We start from the raw sequence: 20,149 nt of genomic DNA, 5'->3' as shown, positions 1-20,149 counted from the left end.
CTAAGCTATTGTCAGTAGTAAATAAGTCATATGTATATCATGATGCCTCCAAACTAATCTGAATAAGTCCTATATATATCCACCAGTCGAGCAGTCTAAGAAAAGAATTATCTCAAAGCCTTGGCTTGGATCTGTATGAACACTCGAACTTGAATGCTCACATGTCACAGCATAAGTCTTCTTTTAAGACTCACTAGAGATGGCATGCTTGGCTTAAGCTTGTTCCCTATGTCTGTAAATAAACGCCAATTCTATGCAATGTTGTCATTATTACTTTAGTAGGCTCAGCAAGATCAGTTTTAGTGTAGTTATTATGCACATCAAACCGAGGAGATGCAAATCAAGAACCACAGTTATCACATTGACATGTGAAGGTATAACTTATAAGGCAATAACTTCAAGCATCATTTTTTAGGGTGACAAGTGCAGCGTCTTTACATATCTAAATTACTCGATATATATCATTTGATATACATAGTTGGATTACCAATTAAAGACCAACCACTGACCCTTAATGCAATTAAAGAACCTTAATATAATTAAACATTCATTCATAGGCTCTAAATTTCACATTTTCGAATCAAAGTTTCAGACTTTACATTTAAAATATAAAAAGCAATGAACTTTGTTAGTAACCAATAGCAGCTCTTCACAGCCTTACCGTTTGGTGTATTGGCCCTTCCTTTTACTGTTCACTTCAAGTCTTGCAAAAATGAGAGATACAGGATTCTCCTGTAAAGAAAACAACAAAACCAGATAGGTGTAGCTTCCCAAAATTCAACTCCTTATATTCAATCAATTTTCAACTCAAAACACCTCTCCAATCTCACCCTTCTCAAACCCAACCCACTTTATCAAACATCATCAAAACCCAAAACAAGAACTAATAATTCAACACCAAAAAAAAAATACATTCAATGTTGTGAACTATTACACAACTTCAAAACATGGATCAGAAACTAAACCACATATGAGTTAAGCGATCATGGGACCAAAGCTTTTACCTGGTTAGAACAACAAACTAAGTAAAGGCAAAAAGTTATAAGGCAATAACTTCAAGCATCAATTTTTAAAGATGACAAGTGCAGTGTCTTTACATATCTAAATTACTCGATATATATCATTTGATAGACAGAACTGGATTACCAATTAAATAGAATATCTATAGACAGAAAAAACATAATCTCAAATCAAGTCTAAAATATTGCTATGAAGTGTTGATTGAACAGGGCTGGATACGTTTAAGTTTCGAGACAAGATGCAATGAAATAAGGTTTTCCCAGACAGTATCAGTAGTGAAAATCAAGAACAACCCTGAGCAGTTGTCATCATGCCAAACACTCAAGGTAAAAGCTTGAATTCAACACAGAGAGATTCAAACATGAAAACTAAAGCAATGGAGCTTGAATTTGTGATCTAAAATGGTGAACCCAAAATCATCAGACAAAACCCCAATTCAACTAGCATGTAATCCCAATAAAACCAAATCACTCAATCATAAAAACGAAAATTTAAGATAGAAATGGTGACCTGGGAGAAAGGAAAGAGAAGTGTCGAGTGGGAGGAATAGTAGGTGGTCGGACGCGGTGAAGATTTAGGGTGGATCGGTGGAGAGAAAACGGAGGTGGTGAGATCAGAGATCTGTTTTTGAGATTGAATATGAGTGAGACTGAGAAAAAAACAATTGTCTAAAAAATTGGTAAGGACAAAAATACCCCAGCGTGTCCTCCTTATTTGCGTGTCCAAATGGGACACGCGCGTTGTTAGAAGAACATTGATATATTACATATATAATTTAATAAACTGAATTATAAATAATTATAAAACAGAAACTAAACATGTAACTCTAATAATGAAGAACACGAAAAGAAATTCAACCAAAATACCGAACGATTGATGATGGAAGAACTAGTCGAGACGTGTGTGATACCACACTGTCCTTAAGACGTTTACGCCTCCTCTACCGGTGCAAGAATGTTTGGCGCTTGTCTCCCAGGATACAACGACTAAACAGTTATTTCTAGAGAACAGCTAACTAGAACCCTCAACGAACTCGAAAAGTACCTCCATCTATCACCAGAGAACAGCTAAGAACTTTGAGAGTGTGAGAGCAGATTGTGTTTCGAATGGATGATTTACAATGAAAGGATGGTGGCTATTTATACAGTGAGGATTTGCAATCAGCAATGAATAAGATGGCTGTTATAGAAATCAAAAAATCATAACATATATGAGTTACATATGTTACAAGCACTTATTTTAATTCTGTTATAATTCTCCATAACACACAATAACACAGTTGTTACAAAAGAAGAATTTGAAATGTTAAAACCGAGTTTTCAGAAATGCAAAAAGAATATGCGTTCCGACCCTCAATTCGATATTGCATTCGTGTCCGCAGGTCGCACGGGCATACACGAGTTTTCCTTGTGACCTGAGATTTGCACCCCCCTGCGCGTGCGCGAGAGGGTATAAGGGGGTTTACACACTTTATAATCCATACACAATGGATTATATATAAAGTCTTTTCAACACTTCTATTTTCCAATGTGTGACAAATACCTTTCCCTCATTCTAAGTAGCCATCTTTGAGTGACAATTTCTTATTCACCCACAAACCAAATTACAAAAACAAACATATGATCTTGTAGCCTTCATTATGGAGAACTCAAATCTATGTTCATCTTTGATTAATTATAAGTTTAACTTAATTAAATTAATCAATTAAAATTTGGTTTTAAATGGTTTATTAACCATTTTTCCAACAATTCCCCACATGAATAAAATTGGCCACCAAAGACTCGATAGAATTTGGTGATAGATTTATACGGTTGAAACCTGCATAGGATAGGTAAGTTTGACCATTTGAACATTCCCTTATAAAAGTATGCTTACTTTACTAACTAAATAGTAGACGCGATGTCTTTAAACTATTCGTCATTTGTGTAAATGATGACATACTTCACACAGGAGTCTCCATGGTACACTTCGGTTCTCATTTTTGTGCCCATTTTGGCCATGGAACACACGCCTGATTCTGCAAGTAGTTTGATAAGAGTTATGCCCTCATTAACTCCCCTAGAAGCGGCCCCACTTCTCTCTTGCATATGTGATATCTTAATTAAGAGTAACCTGCATTTCTCTGCTCGATTTCTCGACGCATAAGAATCATTACAAGTTTTAGTTTAACCTCATCCTTACGGGTATCACTGATTTTCATCATAGGAATGGACTTGGGGAACTCCCCACAATGATCTGAACTAATCTCCACAATTTGGTTTTTCCTTTTGAACCTAGATCTTGGGATCTCCAGTCAGCTAGGTTGGGTATCCACTGTAGTGATTTTTAATTTCCAATGGGCTTTAGTCCCATTCCCTTCGATGATTTTTCAACTAACTCTCTGTTTTAACCATTTGGTTAAAGGATCAGGAATATTATCCTTAGACTTTACATAGTCTATAGAGATAACTCTAGTTTAGAGTAGTTGTCTTCGACGAATGTGTCTAGACTTACCATTATACATCTTAGTTTGTGCCCTGCTAATTGCAGATTGACTATCACAATGTATACTAATCGCAGGCACATGTTTTGTCCATCTAGGAATGTCCTCTATGAACTGGCGTAACCATTCTGCTTCCTCCCCACATTTGTCTAGTGCTACAAACTCAGACTCCATTGTGGATCTAGTTATAACTGTTTGTTTTGAGGACTTACAGGACACGGCTGCACCCCTTAGCGTAGATACATATCCACTAGTAGACTTTGAGTCTTTCATGTCGGATATCCAGTTCGCATCAGTGAACCCTTCTATAACAGTTGGGTATGATGTGTAGTGCAACCCATAGGTACGAGTATACCTTAGGTATTTGAGTACTCTTCCAATTGCTTGCCAATGCATAGCTCCAGGATTACTCATGTACCTACTTAGCTTATGAACTGCATAAGCTAGATTTGGTCTTGTACAACTTGTTAAGTACATTAGACTCCCAATTATTCTTGAATACTCTAATTGAGAAACACTTTCACTTTTATTTTTGGACAAATGTAGATTCAAATCTACAGGAGTTCTGACAATTCCAGAACATTCCTTGTCAAATTTCCCAAGAATATTGTCCACATAGTGTGTTTGACTCAACACAAGCCATTCTCATGTTCTCGTAATTTTAATTCCTAAAATGACATCAGCAAGTCCCAAGTCTTTCATGTCAAACTTAGAACATGTCCTTAGTGGACTTGATCATCTTATCGTTGCTCCCAACGATAAGCATATCATCCACATACAGACATAGAATGATATATCCATTTTCAGTGTCTTTGACATATACACACTTATCACCTTCATTTATTCTAAATCTACTGGTGATCATGGTATTATCAAATTTCTCATGCCATTGTTTTGGTGCTTGTTTTAAGCCATATAATGACTTAACCAATCTGCACACCTTCTTACTCTGAGAAGGAGCAGAAAAACCTTCTGGTTGTTCCATGTAGATTTCTTCTTCTACATCTCCATTTAGGAAAGCCGTATTTACATCCATTTGGTGTACTTCAAGTTTGCGCAACGCTGCAATTGCAAGTACCATCCGTATGGAGGTTATTCTCGTCACAGGAGAATAAAGGTTAAAATAATCCAAACCCTCCTTTTGCCTATAGCCTTTAATAACGAGTCTAGCCTTGTATTTGTCTATTGACCCATAAGCTTTTAATTTCTTTTTTAAAATCCACTTGGAAGTCAAAGACTTACACCCAGGTGGCAAATCCACTAATTTCCAAGTGTGATTTTGCATGATAGAGTCAACCTCACTTTTGATTGCTTCTTTCCACAGAGGACCATCAGTAGAGCTTTATAGGTTGTAGGTTTAGTCGATGTGATGACAAAAAACCAATGATCTATTCTTATGTATTTCCCTTTAGTCGCCGAGATCTCATTCTCTCTCCTTTGTTATCCTTTTTCTTCTGTTCATCACTCTCACTAGCCAAACTTGCAAAGATATGTGTAATAATCCTGCTGTCAACATCACTTGTAGTGAAAATCCTACTCGGAAATCTCAGCTGCATACTTGTTGCAAGTTTACGATCAACAACCAAAACTTCGATCTACGTAAAAAATAATGGAATAAGTGGTACGAAGTAACAGGACCGAAGAACAATGGAGTATTTTAGGGTGGCCGTGTAATTCTTAGCCTTGTAGAAGGGTTGGGTAGTTTGTTGGATCGCAAGGTTGTTCTGTGCCGTGTTAATGTAGAAAATTAAAATGATGACGGTATTAATATGCAGCATGGGCGAGCAAGCGAATGGTATTGGAACAAGATCGGATAGCAAGTGGAGATGAATAATATCATTTTAGTGTAGTTGTCTCGTGTTTTCTTTCAACATGTAGTTTAATCAGTGTGAAAAGTGAGAATAGAGGACGTGTTACAAATGATTGAAGCTAAACACCAACTTCAAACAAATACCTTTTCAATTGTGCACGTAAGATGACTATTGTGTTTACACACACATCGAGCCGCATAGAAAATTTTGTTCATAGGGTCACATACAATTTATCGATTCAAAACGCATATGGATTTAACCTTCTTTTTGGAATTTTCTCAAATATTACCAAACATTTCAGACACTGAATCTGTTAGGGTTTCAACTCTAACCTAATAGGCTACAGTTAAAACTTAAAAGTACAAAAAGAAATAAATAGAAATTGTTATATTTTCTTCGATAGAACGAAAATGGGATACAACTGAGTATTGATAGACATATTACCTGGTCATGTGCCGCGTACGTAACTGAATTACTCTAGAATTATAACAGAATCACTAAAGCTAAATAGTACAAATGCACTCATTAGTAATTACCAGGTAGTAGTACTATGTAGTTGGGTTCAAATTATGTAGGAGCTTAGTAATTAGCGAATTCCTCGTTCATAATTAAAGCCGCCGCAGAACAAATGCTCCTGAACCTGAACCCTCGTGAAAATTGTAACCATAACCAACCAACCAACCTGCTCACCATTTGTCCGACAACAAAATATCAAGCCTCCCATCACTCCATCTTTTGCCCACGGCTCCTTGTCTGCCCCGGACAATTTCGTCTTTTCACCCACCCACCCCACCTCCTCCGGCTTGAAAATCTGCTGTGGAGGACAGGGCAAAAGCCGAGCCATCAGGCGGCCGGAGCCGGAGTCATCGACCCCGGTCAGGTTGGAGACAATAAGAGAGAGAGAGCCCCAATGACGCACACGTGTCAGGCACACAGCTGTCGGATCTTATCCTACCAGAGCAAAGGTGAAAAGTCTACACTGTGTGAGTCGTACCATTACTCACTCCCTAAATATAGACAAATAAAAGAAACCAAAAAACAAAAACAAATTAATTTGAAATTTGATTTCAAATCCGCCATTGCAGCTGGACCGCACTCCTCTCTCCCTTCTTACAGTTTTTCGGGGAAATCAAAGCGTGGGTCCCACTCGATCTTCCCTCCCACGAGCCCTTTCCCTCGCTTTTTATTTTTTCAGGAGCCGGGTTCCGGTGCAGTTCAGCCCATTGTAAACCACCTTGAGGAAACTTCTGATATCGTTTCCGGCGGTGGTTTACGCCCTACTGTCTCCGGACATCGCCAACAGGCTCGAAGGAAATGGTAATTACCAGTGCTCAGCGAAACAAGATTTAAACCACATCTGTGTTCATACTTCATAGCAACTTGAGGAAGTGATCAACAACAAATAAGGCCTCACAGCGTGTGTGTCTGCTCATACGTTACAAGTACAACGACATTACGGAAAGAGTTGGGTAAAAATAAAAGCGCAATTGTACTAAGATTCCGAAATTCTGTGATCACAGGTTCCCAAACCTGGGGGAAAGTCTGGCATTGGTGGCTATAAATGCCAGCAGATTCAAGAGTGATCCCTGCGCCTCCTGTATGAGTCTGAATGCTCATCCACCCTCCTATCCCTAGCTGGTGGAGAACGTGACCTTCCTCGCCAGTCCCTGGATGGAGGCTCTCTGTCTTGCCGCCTACGAGGAGAATAGCTACGAGACCGTCGACGTTCACGGTCGCGGTCACGGTCACCATAACCACGACCTCCACGATCATGTCCTGCATCTTTTTAAACAGGAAAAAGACATCAATTTGACGTACGGCTGGTGTCTTTCGATGCTTTCTCAATATGTAATACATTCTAGTATGAGTTCTAAGAAATACAGAAAAGGGACGAATGAAAACTACAGATACTTAAGCTGACCATATTTAAATCTCTGCTTTTCTTCTTTTTTAGCACAAAAACTAAGACGAGTCCAGAGACCCAAAATTTTCAACAGTCAAGGCGGAATCAACCACCGAACATTGCTTCGCTAAGGAGGAGGACACATGAATTTTAGGTACCATGGTTCTAAACAAAAATGGATATAATGAAACTTAATTTCAAGTAGTAAACCAATCGTGAAAATCATTTAGGCCAAGGCACCAGACTCAAAACTAAGATGCCACATTGTTTCCAATCGAGTGGGGCTGTGGACCGAAGGTCACATGTGCCACATAGTGGTGTAAGTTTCTACTGAGATTTCAGTTGTCCCACCATTCACCACAAGCACACAACTTGAGCATGCTATAGCAAACTTTGGCAGATAATGGCCAAGGTTAGGGGCCAAATACATATGCAAGACAAATACAAGCCAGATTCTAGTGTGTACCTCGTTTATCTCTCAAGCCTTGATACCTTCCTGGAGTCGGTGTCCTCCCTCGCTTCCTCTTCGCCTGCATAGTTACAGTAAATACACATCATCGCAGCAGATAAAGTTAACAGTTTACCAAAAAAACGAGAAAGAAATGCAGATCAACTAAACAACAATTTGTTCAAATCAGCAAAATTGCTTTCTGCATGTGCTGCTTGAAACTACAAAACATAACTGAAAGCTGCCCTCAGAGGAATGACTATGATTGATCCACACAACATGGACAGGAAGCGCAAATGTTCTCATGTTTTTAAAGTCTCCCTCCTAACATCAACCATCATGGACAAAGGCTAACCATATTGGCTGCAAGGAGGTTTTCTGTCCACTTTTTACTTTCTAACATATGATATAAGACATGTCTTAAGGAATAGTTACGAGAAGCCCAAAAAGCAAATACAACAAGAAGAATTTACCATGTCTTTAGGGTATCTTAAGTATTAACGTTCTAAACAACCATCAGATGCTGTTGCCAACGAAAGAGGAATATAGGGCATACAACCCTCTGCAAAATAGTTGAATTTGTATTGATGAAATTTGAATGTCGACGCAGAACTCATGTCGGGAATGGAATAGTTTCAACTGTTTAGAGCTTAGATTGTGAATTCGATGAAGTACATACACCAAACCTGCTGCCAAAACTTATTAGGCAACATTTCTGAAGAAAGCAGTCCTCATTAAAAAATAATTTAGCGGCACAGTAACTATCTTGATCCTTTGACAGAAGCTAATACCTTTTCCACAGTGACTAGTCGACCTTCAAGCACAGAACGATTCAAGTACTTAATGCATCGTTCTGCATCCTCTACAGTTTCCATGGTGACAAATGCAAATCCACGAGATTCTCTGGAGCGAGGGTCAGTTACAAGTTGGCAATCCAACACCTGAAACCAAAGCTTAGTTGTAATATATCAACATCAAAATTCCAATTTGGAACTATCAGATTCTGTCCCTAGATGAACAAGAAGCTACAAGCATTTACTCTTGCCTCAAGAAGTTTATTTAAAGTCAGTTAAAAACTTAAAATAAATGGAACACAGTTTCTTAGTGCATAAACAGAAATGACAAGCACTACATTAAAACTGATAATCAGAGAATAAAAATAAAAGCTTCTTTTGATTCTCTTAAGCAGAAAGTAAATGATATGGCAGACATATCACACACACCTGCTGCCTACTATTTCCAAAGTACACTAATCAACATTTTTCTGCAGTCATGACCTTTTTTGGTAAAGAAAATTCGAGGTAACTATTTGTCTTTTAAATATTGCAATCAAATGAAAGCACTATACCACAATTAGATATCTACATAAAGTTGTCCCTCAGTAAAGTATCATATATTATTTGGAATAGTTCATACCTTGCCTTCCTTGCTGAAGAATTTCTCAACATCAGCAGATGTTACCCTTGTGGATAAGCCCGTCACATACAAGTTGTTTCCAGGATTGGATGCATCCACAGATGGGCTCCTGGGGTGAGAACAACAAGATTCATATTCAACTGATACAACCCCATAATTTCCATTGAACAATATCAATATACATACATGCACTATATCGTATATTGACAATAAACAGTTAACAAATTGAATTCCAACGTACCTCGAACGACTTCTTCTAGACCTTGATGGTGATATCGATCGGTGGCCTTTGACAGGTGAGACAGACCGCGGCGGTGAAACAGACCTGCGGTTTGGTGAGTCACAAGAGAAATGGAGATTTACGATACTGTACAAATCGAATCATTATTCAGCGAAGTGAAATAAGCAATTCTGAACTAACATCAAACGGAAACCGTACCTTTTCACTCTCGTATATGTCATCTACACACACACAAAAGGTATATATCAGATGCCAATCGATATTAAACCTTCAGCGTAACTACTACTTTTAACATACAGAGTAAATGCATTGAATTCAAACAAGCAAATGCCGAAATGCTCATACACAGAACCAAGTACATGCAGGCGATGCGTTACCGATACACATCTACAAGCACACACAAAACTATACACGAAATTATGAAAATGTAATCAAATTATAAACCAGAAAAAAAAAACTGCGAAATCTAAAAGCTGCTACAGTACTGTATCCTCAATTTGGCGCTACGGCGGAGGTAAATACATAACAATCACACCATTCAGCTACAGCAGAGGTCGAGATTAATCTCAACGAAGTGAAAACTAAGCTCGATTAGCGACACAGATTTATAATTCAGCAACGGAGCTAATTGCAGATCAAATTCGAAGACTAATTGAGAGGTAGAAATTGGAAAGCGGATTAACGAGGTTGAAATCGATATGAAATTGTGGGTGGATTAGAGAAGGAGGTTAGGGTTTACCTTTGGGGGAGAGGAGAGGAATCTGGAGTCAACTGAGATGCCCTAACGCGCAGTAAAGAAAGGAAATGAAAGCTCCCGCCCCCTAAATAGTGAGAAAGAAAACGCAATCCGTCACCACCCGTTTCTCATTTCACACGTACGCCTACGACTAATCTCACGTGTTGTACATTTTAAATCAAATTAAACTTAGTTAAGCAAATTTTGAATACACATGGAGCTAATACTACTGTGATTCTATTACAAATGCAATGAACATTTACTTTTTGAAACTTACACTACTCATTTTACAATCCAAACTCATTTTTCCTTCTTCAACTTAAGTTTGTCTTTTAATAACACGTGACTTGTTCCTTTAAAAAGTCTTTAGTGCACGGTTTGTAAGACACAATCCAATTTAAATAGTTAAAATCAATGGTTTTTATATAAATGCACAATGATCAAAAGATCGTATTTGTATGTCATGTGTACAAGAATTTATACTTTTTTAAAAAAAACTAAACTCACAATATCTTATTTACAAAACCCTTTCGGTTTTTAAATCCGAGTTTGTTAAAAAATCAATTCTTAATTAGGTGAAGGGAGCTGTGAGACCCACGTGTTCCAATTCCATCACGTAGAAGTAAACATATTCCAATTAGGGAATCATTCCCTCAGTTTTAAATTCATTGGTAGTAAGTAAATGTGCCCTAAGTTTCTATATACCCAAAGATTCAAGGTCCCACGAAAGCAAGACTTCATCATATTCCGCGTAGTCTGTAAAACCTGGAGGTCTTCCGCAGTTCCGCCACGAAAGAAAACTTTACTGGTTGGTTTACACCACTGCTTATGCTTTCAGATTTAGAGGACAATAGTTGTCCTAATCCAGGCCAGTGATAAAACCTCTTAAAAGGTAAGGCTTCTGGGCTTAATATACCAAGGACTAGACTTCACTCAACGTCGATTACAGCCCTTGTGTATGTCTTCTCTTGGACGGCTCATCACTTATGATTGGAAACATATATATCTGTTGCATCCTTTTACACATGAAGAAATTGTGCTACCAGAGTTTGAGTGTGGGCAGATGATGAAGTTTGTCATATCATCCAGTCCATCTCTGACGTCTGATTACACGGTCATGATTTCCACTTACTGGTTTCTGTAGAGAGTTCGCTTTCTGGAGACCGACGGACAATGAATATTGGACTAAAATATCATCAGACCTACATAGATGGGCAGACATGCGATTTTATGATATAGCATGTTACAAAGGACAATTTTATATGGTCGATTTCGATGACCGTGTGTTGGTTTTTGACATTGAAGAACCGAAGAAAGCAACAAAGGTGGTTGTTTCAGAGACTCCATCGCATGCTATGTGAAGAAATATTGTTGGTACACTTCAAGTGTATCTGGCGGAATCAGGTGGCGCCTTACTGCTGGCTTACCGACTAAGGAACACTGACGAAAATGGGTTTAGGGTTTTTGAGGTTCCACTTAGTACAGGGAACTGGTCGCATGCGAATTAGGAGGTAAATAACTTGGGCAATCGAGCTTTTTTTCTGAGTGTCAACAATTCCTTATTCTCCATAGAGGTCTCAGACTACTCAGGGTGCAAGGCCAATTGCATATACTCTGCACGTTATCTGCATCCTCCATTTATGTCGACTGATATTGATCAGCTGTGTGTTTTTAGTATGGAAGATAGGAAAGTCGAACCTTTCAAAGCGAAATCTTGGCACGTTCAAAAATCATGCATATGGACTCAATGGACTTTTTGAGCAATATGAATATTCATCAATGATAGGTCTTTTCAAAAACAGTTTCGAACTTATGCATCTCTTTCTAAGTTGGGTATTCTTTTTGTTCATAAAAAAAACGATAAGATCGCGATGATCTTTTTGTTCAGTTGATTCAGAAATATAATTGTGCATATCTTGAAACTTCTTCCGGATATGACAGTATTACTGTATTCGCCATATGAGGTTTTCTTTCAAATGCTGCAACAAACCAAGCTGCATTCATATCTTGAAAAACTGTATATACATACTGAGCTTCTTTTTTACACGGGCAGGGAAACGATATGACTAATCATCCAGACAAGGAATGGGAATATAGGATATCTTTCTTCAATTTGAGGGACTTATATCAATATTAAAAGGGTAAGTGTATCTCCCAGAAAGTAACTTGGTAGCTTTATGTTTTTTCCCTTTCATACACGGCGGCAAGCATATGCATACCGCTCAAGGGCTCAACTGTGCAGTGACCTTGTTGAAGCCTTCATATTTCAACATTCATGAGACGCCTAACACTCTGTTAGAGTCTTAATGCCAAAAAAGCAGGGAGTTGAAATTTACGCTCCCAATTTTTCAATCCACACTTGAATTTTATACTCTTGGCTATTGAGACGCCTAACTCTCTAACAGCGTATTAATGCCAAAGGTCATGTTTCTCTACTCATGATTGATGAACCACACCAAATAGCAGAGGACCATAATAAGTACAAGGGATTGCTTACTGATCGATCAACAGTTTTCACCCCTGGCCCTCACAATTTTGCTTCTCAACAATCGAGAGAGCAGTATCCGATGGGCAAATATTGGACAAATCATAGGGATAGATGAAGTGCTCAATCACATGAGTAATGATATATGCAATCAAGCCATCACAACTTTTGAATTCAAAACTCCCAAGTTTTAACAGTTCAAGGTTAATGCAAGTGGCATTGAACGTCTAATAAGTACAAAGAATAGCAAAAAGATCAAGGAAAAATCACTCCAAGCCTCAAGCCAAGAGTAAATTACAACTGCTAAACAAAAATAACAGATACAAACAGATCAAAAACATATAAAACAGAATTAATCCTTCAGTCGTCTCAACAGCTTCAAAGAAAATGAGTGCCACCTCTCGGCTTGGAGTCTTGATTACACCCTTGGTCCCGGACATCTTGTTCTCTATTTCAACCAAGTGAATACTCTTAAATAGTGTTTGATAGCGGATGATGGTTAGTTCTTCAGGAGTGTCTCGACAGCTTCAAAGAATAGGGGTGCCGACTCTGGGCTTGGAGTCTTGATTGCGCACTTCACCCCGGGGGTGTTAACTACGGTAGTGAGTTCAATTAAGAAGGGTATCCCTCTAGGTATCTTTGCAGAGAAATAGAAGACATCCTGGTTGGCGTGCTTTCGCTTCGCAATGAAGAACATGTTTGTCGCAGCCAGGCGGTCCAGAGTTGCTTCAACATTACTCACCACAATTCCAGGGAAGTCTCTTGTAATCTCATTTGAATCAGGAAGGGACCTCCATGTCTGCAATGAGAATAAACATCACGTTTAGATTTCAAGAATTACCACTTGATCTACTCAATTTCATTCAATAGCAGAGCATCTAATCAGAGTATTCTGATGTTCATGTTTCAGATTACACCGGTTGTTCAAATATAAAATTCTTCCCAACATGCAAATTTCACCTCACCTCAGAACCCACCCAAACCTCTGAAATATCCCAATTCTTGTTAATACCCACCCTCTTTCACCATTTACTAGGCACAGGCTTAATCTTCTCGCCTTTTTGAACTAAAAGCTAAAACGGAAGCACCCTATCCGGATAAATATGCTCACTTAATCAACTCAATTTCATCCAATAGCAGCATCAAATCAGAGTATTCTGATGTTCGTGTTTCAGAGTTCAGACAACACCGGTTTTACAAATACAGAATTCTTGCCAACACGCAAATTTCACCTCACAACCCCATCCAAACCTTGGAAATATCCCAATTCTTGTTAATACCATCCTCTTTCACCATTTACTAGGCACAGGCTTAATCTTCTCGACTTTTTGAACTAAAAGCTAAAATGGAAGCACACTATCCGGATAAATATGCTCACTGCAGTACTCTAGTATAGCCGTAACGCAATGCTGGGTGTGCACTGCTGTATTTTATCCCCCCCCCCCCCCCCCCCAAAAAAAAAGTTACTTCGCTCCCCTGTCTAATTGAATTAGGATGTTGCTTCAATAAATTGGAATAGTATAGTATAGTCAATCAGCTATAAAGGAACACCCATTAACAGGTTCAGGTTCCCTTTCATCTCATTGTAGGACACAAATGGTCTGGCATGACATTAAAGAGGAAACAGAAGGTTCAAGATGATTCACCTCAAGAAAGTTTGCACGCTCCATTCTGCCATCCTCGGTAAAGAAGACATGCAAAGGGATTTTATCATTGAAGTACCAGACTGGTTGTTGATTGTTTTTCACAGCAACCTGCAATAATGAGCTTGGAGGACCTTGAGACATATTCTGGAATGTAACCATAGGCAGCAGAGTCCCTGCTGATGTCCCGGGTTGAATTTGTTGAACCTATTTAACAGAAATGTAGTTGGTGAAAATTTTATACGGGCATAAATTTCACTTGGACATATGTTTGATGACTACCTCAAGCTGGCCAGCAGCCGCAAGACCGAAAGTATTTTTGTTGAACTGAATCATGAACCCATCTAATGGAACCTGTGTGTTGTTCTCAAACATTATACTATAGTATATTTGACCATCTCTGCGTGTCAACTGAGCACTGATTTGTAAACCCTGACCGGTTGATGCTGGTACTAAGACAGGCAACGGAGGTCTGCAATCAAAATTAGAAAATCCAGTAAGTACCTCAAAAGTACAACGCAGACATCTCACATCAGGAATTTGATTCATTGCAGCATAGTGAATCAATGACAATTTAACTTTGAATCATTATGTCAAACAAAAACCCATATTTAATTTATAGAGTGACAAATGCTACTTCTTGCAATCCACAACAAGTTCCAATTGCATCAGAATGTAACTATGCCGGATGCAATACACTGGGTTCCATCATACTTACCCGGTAGGAGCAGCAGGCTGATCCACAGGGACAATGGCACTATTATCCAGGCCAATCAGATCACCAAGTAAATCAGGCACTGGAGAAGCAGGCGTAGCTGGTGCAGGGACTGGTTGCCTTTGTGCGCCATATGGAACACCACCTGAACTAGATGATGGTGGGGATGCACCAGCAGCAGCAGTATCAGCAAGATGAGCAGGTGATTCAGAATTTCCTGTTTCGCTACCATACTCCTCATCTTCGAGTCTTGAAGTTGATGTCTTTACACGGGTAACAAATGCTTCTGGGGGCTTGTGATACACAGAGGATAATGTAGCAATGTTTGCAAGAAGTTCATCAAGAAGTGAAGAATCAAGGAGGTTTGAATCATCACTGATCACTGGCTTTTCAGCTAAAACAACATCCTTCGCTGCCTGAGATAAAGAGTATTCCCATAATACATTAAATGTGATAGCACAGCCCCATAGGATGCGGTATTCTAAGTTGTTGGATTGCACATTCAATTGTTCAGATAAAATTAGCGTATTTATCTTCAAAATTTAGATACACAGTTACACACCTAATGCCCATCTCCCAAAGAGAATTAGAATATATTTGCACTTGTACTAGTAAAAGGAAGGGCTATGTTATACTGACAAGAAAAAATTCCACAGAACCCACCTCAGGATCAGTTGATAGAAGGCGCCAATAGATGTATGCACGATCTCTCAGATCAGGATTGTCTGTCTCCACAGTAGCATTATTCAAAACAACCTGCAAGACAGAACAACAAAGTGAAAAATACTTGGTGCATATCTAAAGAGGTACAATTGTGACCAATGGGCAAGAACGTGGATTTATAATTAATATATAAACTCACCATCCAAAAATATAAAACAGTTTATGCCTTTTGATATTGTACTATACTACAACAATCTACTCAAATCACTTCCATGATGATACTACAGATTTTCGATAAGCTCTTTAAAGCGAAACAAGGAGAATATAGTCCCTTCCTGGAAAAGATGGTAGAAATAACAAAAAGAATTACCTGAATCATTTGTTGCGGTCCTTCAGTAGGCTTTTTTAGAAAAAGTTTGACAGTTGCAGTCAGCAACTGCAACTGGACATGTGCAGGTTCTTCGGGGAAACTTTCCAAAAAGCTTTCAAGGAGCTCATCCGCATTGTCAATTCTTTCAGCATATTCACCAATTATCCAAATCATTGATGCCTTTAGGGAGATGGAGAAAGATTCAGACCAAAAAAAAAAGGGAGATAGAGAAAGATGATTAATTTGAGCATTAAAACAAAAGGCAACAATAAAAAGTTTAAGAATAAGAAGCACATGGTAGAAATATTAGGTAGTAACACCGTTTTTAACATGGAAAGGAACGTTGAGTACCTTCGCTTCCGGTTCATCTAGGGTGTCTAGGCTTTCACATAGAGTTGCAATGATGGATTCATAGCTGTAATCAACATAGAGATTCAGGAAAAAGCTTGCAAGGAAGAAACATATAACACTAAGAGCCCATGACTTACGTATTGGGATATCTTCTAAAGATATCTTTGATGACAATAATAGCCTCTTGAACTACGTAATTGACTTTGATCTTAATCAACTCAAGTAGTACAGTAATGCACCGTTCAGCTGCTCTTTCGAGTTTGATGGCACAACGACCAATGGCACGGACAGCCTTTCTGACAAAATCCACATCTACTTCGGTAGCATACTCCTTAAACTCCAATAGAACCTGCAGAAATGTTCCAGTAGGTTATAATTTTGATTATGAACTATCTGAAACTAAAATTTAAGCATGGAAGTCAAATCTGAAACAGTGACTTCCGGAAAAATTTACATACCTGGTCTATGTTTCGATCTGAAGCAAGCTTTATCATGATTTCTAACTTTTCCATCTTTACATAAATAGGATCATTGTACTTGCAAAAGAATACCTGCAAAATATTTGAGAATTTTATTATAAGTAGGAACAGCTTGAATGCATATGGGTCTGATAGCTTGGGATCAGCCAAAATTGAAGTTATTTACCTTAATTTCATGAGCAAGAATGGTGGGTCGTCTTTGTACTATAAGGTTGATGTTTCTCAATGCAACATATTGTATCTCAGGCTCAGCAGAGAGTAGCGTCACAAGTGGAGGAGCCATCTTTTTACATAGATTTCTGACCACATCAGTACTGGTGATAATTTCCATTTGTTGGAGGATCATCTACAAGTGAAATGGTAGGAATAAAGATATATTCATGGTGTAAGTAATCACAATGATAAAATCTTAGAACAATAGCAATAAGATTCTAACAATGAGCATTAAACGCAGAGATTGTCACCTTCACAGCTGAAAGCACGACAGCACAGTTAGCATGCTGTAGTCGTGGGGTGACTCGCTCTACTATATTTTCAGCTTCACGGGCATCAGCTGCTTTGTATCTAGATAGAGCGTCCAGTATAAATACTTGTCCCCACCTGGACACGTAACCGAATCAAGTTAGAGAAAAACTGCAATACATTTAAACAAAACGTAAAACAGAGCAACTTTACCGGCACTGATCTCAATAATGATCTGAAATAATGGTGTCCAAAACACAAACATGGTTCAATAAGTAATACTAAAAGTACACGTACTCTGTGCATTCATTCAAGGCAGTAAGGAGCTTTGTCAGCGTGTGACTGGTCATCTCAAAGATTGGTCTATTACTATTCTCTTGAATTTCGGCAAGCGCAGCCACAGCATTTGCTACAACCATGGGATTATTATCAGAAATCAAATCCTTGAGAGATTCCAGGAATCCCCTATCCTCAACTAACTCAGCATTTATGTCGTAAAGTTTGGCGACACATATGGCTGCTGTCTTGCGAACATATGGATCATCATCCTGTCACAAAGTATAGTAAATAAGAAAATATATAGCAAGAGTTTTTGAGAAACAAAAATAGCATAATCGACTAAGTCTAAATAATCAGGGATACCAAAACATCTAAAAGACAACCTTAAGGCATCTCTGAAGGGGATCACATAAATATTCTGTAATTTTATCAACCCGAATGCACCCCATCGTCCGAACGGCTAAAGCGCGAATCAAAGGATTTGGGTCCTGTGAATCCTGCATTTTTCCAACATGCGCCAAAAATTCGTTAGAAAACATATGCATGCATATTTGATAAATGTGTAGTTTACAATATTGTTACGATAAAGGAAGAATCCTATTTTTCAGAGAATTTAAAAAGAATGAGTTCCTGATATCAGTTGGAGCTTCCATAAGATCAATTTACCAGCCCTAACCATCATAATTGGAATATCTTTTGTCCATTTTAAAGTCAAACAATAAGGTAGACAAGAGCAAGAAGTGAGGAAAGTAATCATGTTATTGACTTATATAATCTAATCATCATTCCATCTATCATGTCTAGTTGATTTAGTAAGATAATTATCTTCTTTTTCTAAAATCTATGACAGACATTAAATGCCTGAATTGCCGGCCTTCATCAAATATGGTTTTCCTATAAGCTTTTGATGAAATAGCTAGAGTCCATCTCTATTTTCCCTATTTAACAGCATATAAGTACCTGAATTGACTTAACCAATTTACATGCAGGAATGCATGCTTAAGTGAATCAGGAAAAAAGATCATAAATTTCTGAAATCTTCATTAGCTTTAAAGAAATGGAATGCAGGTTTACCTTGACAAACGTATTGACAGCAAGAATTGCTAGGTCAGGCTGGCTTTTAGCATAATTTATCAGGTACAAATAAACCAGCTTCTTCAGCTCCAAATTTTCTGTTTGCATGCAATTTACAACATCTGTGAAAAGCGACGACACATCCTTCCCAACTGTCATTGCAGCAATCACCTTCTTAACCGCATCTTTCCTCTTATCCTGCACCGCACTCAAAACAAAGAACATGAGAACATATTTCTAAAATAACAGAACAATGCAGGCATCTAAACACAACTCTAGCATAGAATGATCCAAATCTCAACAAGAAATGTGTTCATAGTTCATACTCATGTGATCTAAATCGGCGAAAATCATAAGACATAAACAGATAAACTCTAATATTAGAGAACGATTTATAATGTTAAAGTTTTGATCATGTAAAACTACAATTCAATTCACTGCTCTATGAGCTATGAACAATGATCCGATTTTGCTCCTACTACATTCTCATATAGCAGATTAGGATGTTCAACTCTATAGCTTTCATCAGCACACACCAGAATCGAAAGCTCGATTAGAAACGAAGCACAAATCCCTAACCGGATCCGCACAATTCCGATGCCCTAAGTTCGCAGAGCTAGAACAATTTAACAAATCTAAGCGAGAATTGAATGCTTGAGCTAACAGATCTGATTCGCAGAACGAAGAACCGAATTGGTAATAGACTTAGATCAGAGATCAATTTACAGAGAGAGAGAAAGAGAGAGAGAAGAGCAGACCTTGTATTGAGAATTGAGCTCTTCTTTGAGCTCGGGGATTTCACCCTTCTTGGTGGTGGAGAAGTACTTGGAGTCGTGGCCGCTCATCTTTGATCGTCGTCTTCTCTATCTCTCTCTTTGAGAGTTTCTGCGATTTTCAGAGACCGAGTGTTTCTTCCCTTCGTCTAAATCAGAGTGGAAGACGAAAGTAACTGACATTTACTGAACCGGTGGACCGAACCGGTTTGGGTTTCTACTTCGCTAGCTCAATGTGGAAATGTGGAGTTCAATTCTGTGACCATTTTCTGTAGTAAATGGATTTTAGTCATATTACTTGGTTCAAAAGCTAAATGTAAGGATATCAAATCTTACACAGTTCAGTTTAAACGAAGACATCAAATCTTACATTGTTCCATTTAGATAAAATAAGTAAATCGTAATGAGAACACTATGACACAAAATGTGAAATAGAGATAAAAATGTCGATATCGTGAGAGGAGATGATGTATGTATCACCCTTGATTTCATTATGGATCACTAACGCCATTGATGACCCAAGCATTATAGTAGCCTTCTCTAAGAAAATAGTATTAACAAGATTAAAGGGCTAGTATAAATTAAGATGAATGATTTTGTTTTATTTGAAATCAAACATTCGAGTTCAACAAACCAATTTATAACATAATAAGTGTCAAAACACATTTTAACATTATAGGTTCTCTACGCGCTCTTCAAATTAATCATCATTGAAACTGGTTTGAGAAAAATGTTGAACATAGTGAAAACTTGATGAAATTGAAATGTATGGACTTCTTTGCTTTGGTTTATAATTAC

At 38.2% G+C, this 20,149-nt stretch overlaps 2 protein-coding genes across 2 annotated transcripts; both read right to left on the bottom strand.

The window, feature by feature from the left end:
- Positions 1 to 6,644: 6,644 nt before the first annotated feature.
- LOC126796266 (serine/arginine-rich splicing factor SR45a-like) lies at positions 6,645 to 10,132 on the bottom strand. Its single transcript, XM_050523049.1, has 7 exons — positions 10,061 to 10,132; positions 9,520 to 9,542; positions 9,322 to 9,405; positions 9,081 to 9,189; positions 8,456 to 8,605; positions 7,683 to 7,746; positions 6,645 to 7,095 (listed from the first exon to the last, which is right to left on the bottom strand). Exons 2-7 carry the CDS (start codon positions 9,540 to 9,542, stop codon positions 6,887 to 6,889), a joined length of 639 nt encoding a protein of 212 aa, XP_050379006.1. The 5' UTR covers positions 10,061 to 10,132; the 3' UTR covers positions 6,645 to 6,886.
- Positions 10,133 to 12,688: 2,556 nt separating this feature from the next.
- LOC126796263 (beta-adaptin-like protein B) lies at positions 12,689 to 19,503 on the bottom strand. The gene is made up of 15 exons (XM_050523046.1): positions 19,337 to 19,503; positions 18,579 to 18,776; positions 17,888 to 18,001; positions 17,523 to 17,773; positions 17,228 to 17,363; positions 16,930 to 17,109; positions 16,743 to 16,835; positions 16,422 to 16,633; positions 16,285 to 16,348; positions 15,934 to 16,113; positions 15,564 to 15,656; positions 14,904 to 15,316; positions 14,468 to 14,657; positions 14,189 to 14,392; positions 12,689 to 13,341 (listed from the first exon to the last, which is right to left on the bottom strand). Exons 1-15 carry the CDS (start codon positions 19,421 to 19,423, stop codon positions 13,042 to 13,044), a joined length of 2,715 nt encoding a protein of 904 aa, XP_050379003.1. The 5' UTR covers positions 19,424 to 19,503; the 3' UTR covers positions 12,689 to 13,041.
- Positions 19,504 to 20,149: the final 646 nt, after the last annotated feature.

Source organism: Argentina anserina, chromosome 5 (assembly GCF_933775445.1).
Source record: "Argentina anserina chromosome 5, drPotAnse1.1, whole genome shotgun sequence".
NCBI classification, from domain to species: Eukaryota; Viridiplantae; Streptophyta; class Magnoliopsida; order Rosales; family Rosaceae; genus Argentina; species Argentina anserina.
Note: the sequence above shows the minus strand (reverse complement) of the source record. Positions and strands in the feature narration are given on the sequence as shown.

Coding starts and splice junctions, on each gene's coding strand:
- LOC126796266 (XM_050523049.1), bottom strand. CDS start 9,542: ATGACATATACGAGAGTGAAAAG. Junction 9,406..9,519: donor ACATATACGAGAGTGAAAAG/GTACGGTTTCCG, acceptor ACCAAACCGCAG/GTCTGTTTCACCGCCGCGGT. Junction 7,747..8,455: donor GACTAGTCACTGTGGAAAAG/GTATTAGCTTCT, acceptor GTAACTATGCAG/GCGAAGAGGAAGCGAGGGAG.
- LOC126796263 (XM_050523046.1), bottom strand. CDS start 19,423: ATGAGCGGCCACGACTCCAAGTACTTCTCCACCACCAAGAAGGGTGAA. Junction 16,114..16,284: donor TAGATGAACCGGAAGCGAAG/GTACTCAACGTT, acceptor ATCTCCCTAAAG/GCATCAATGATTTGGATAAT. Junction 13,342..14,188: donor AGCGTGCAAACTTTCTTGAG/GTGAATCATCTT, acceptor TTCTCATTGCAG/ACATGGAGGTCCCTTCCTGA.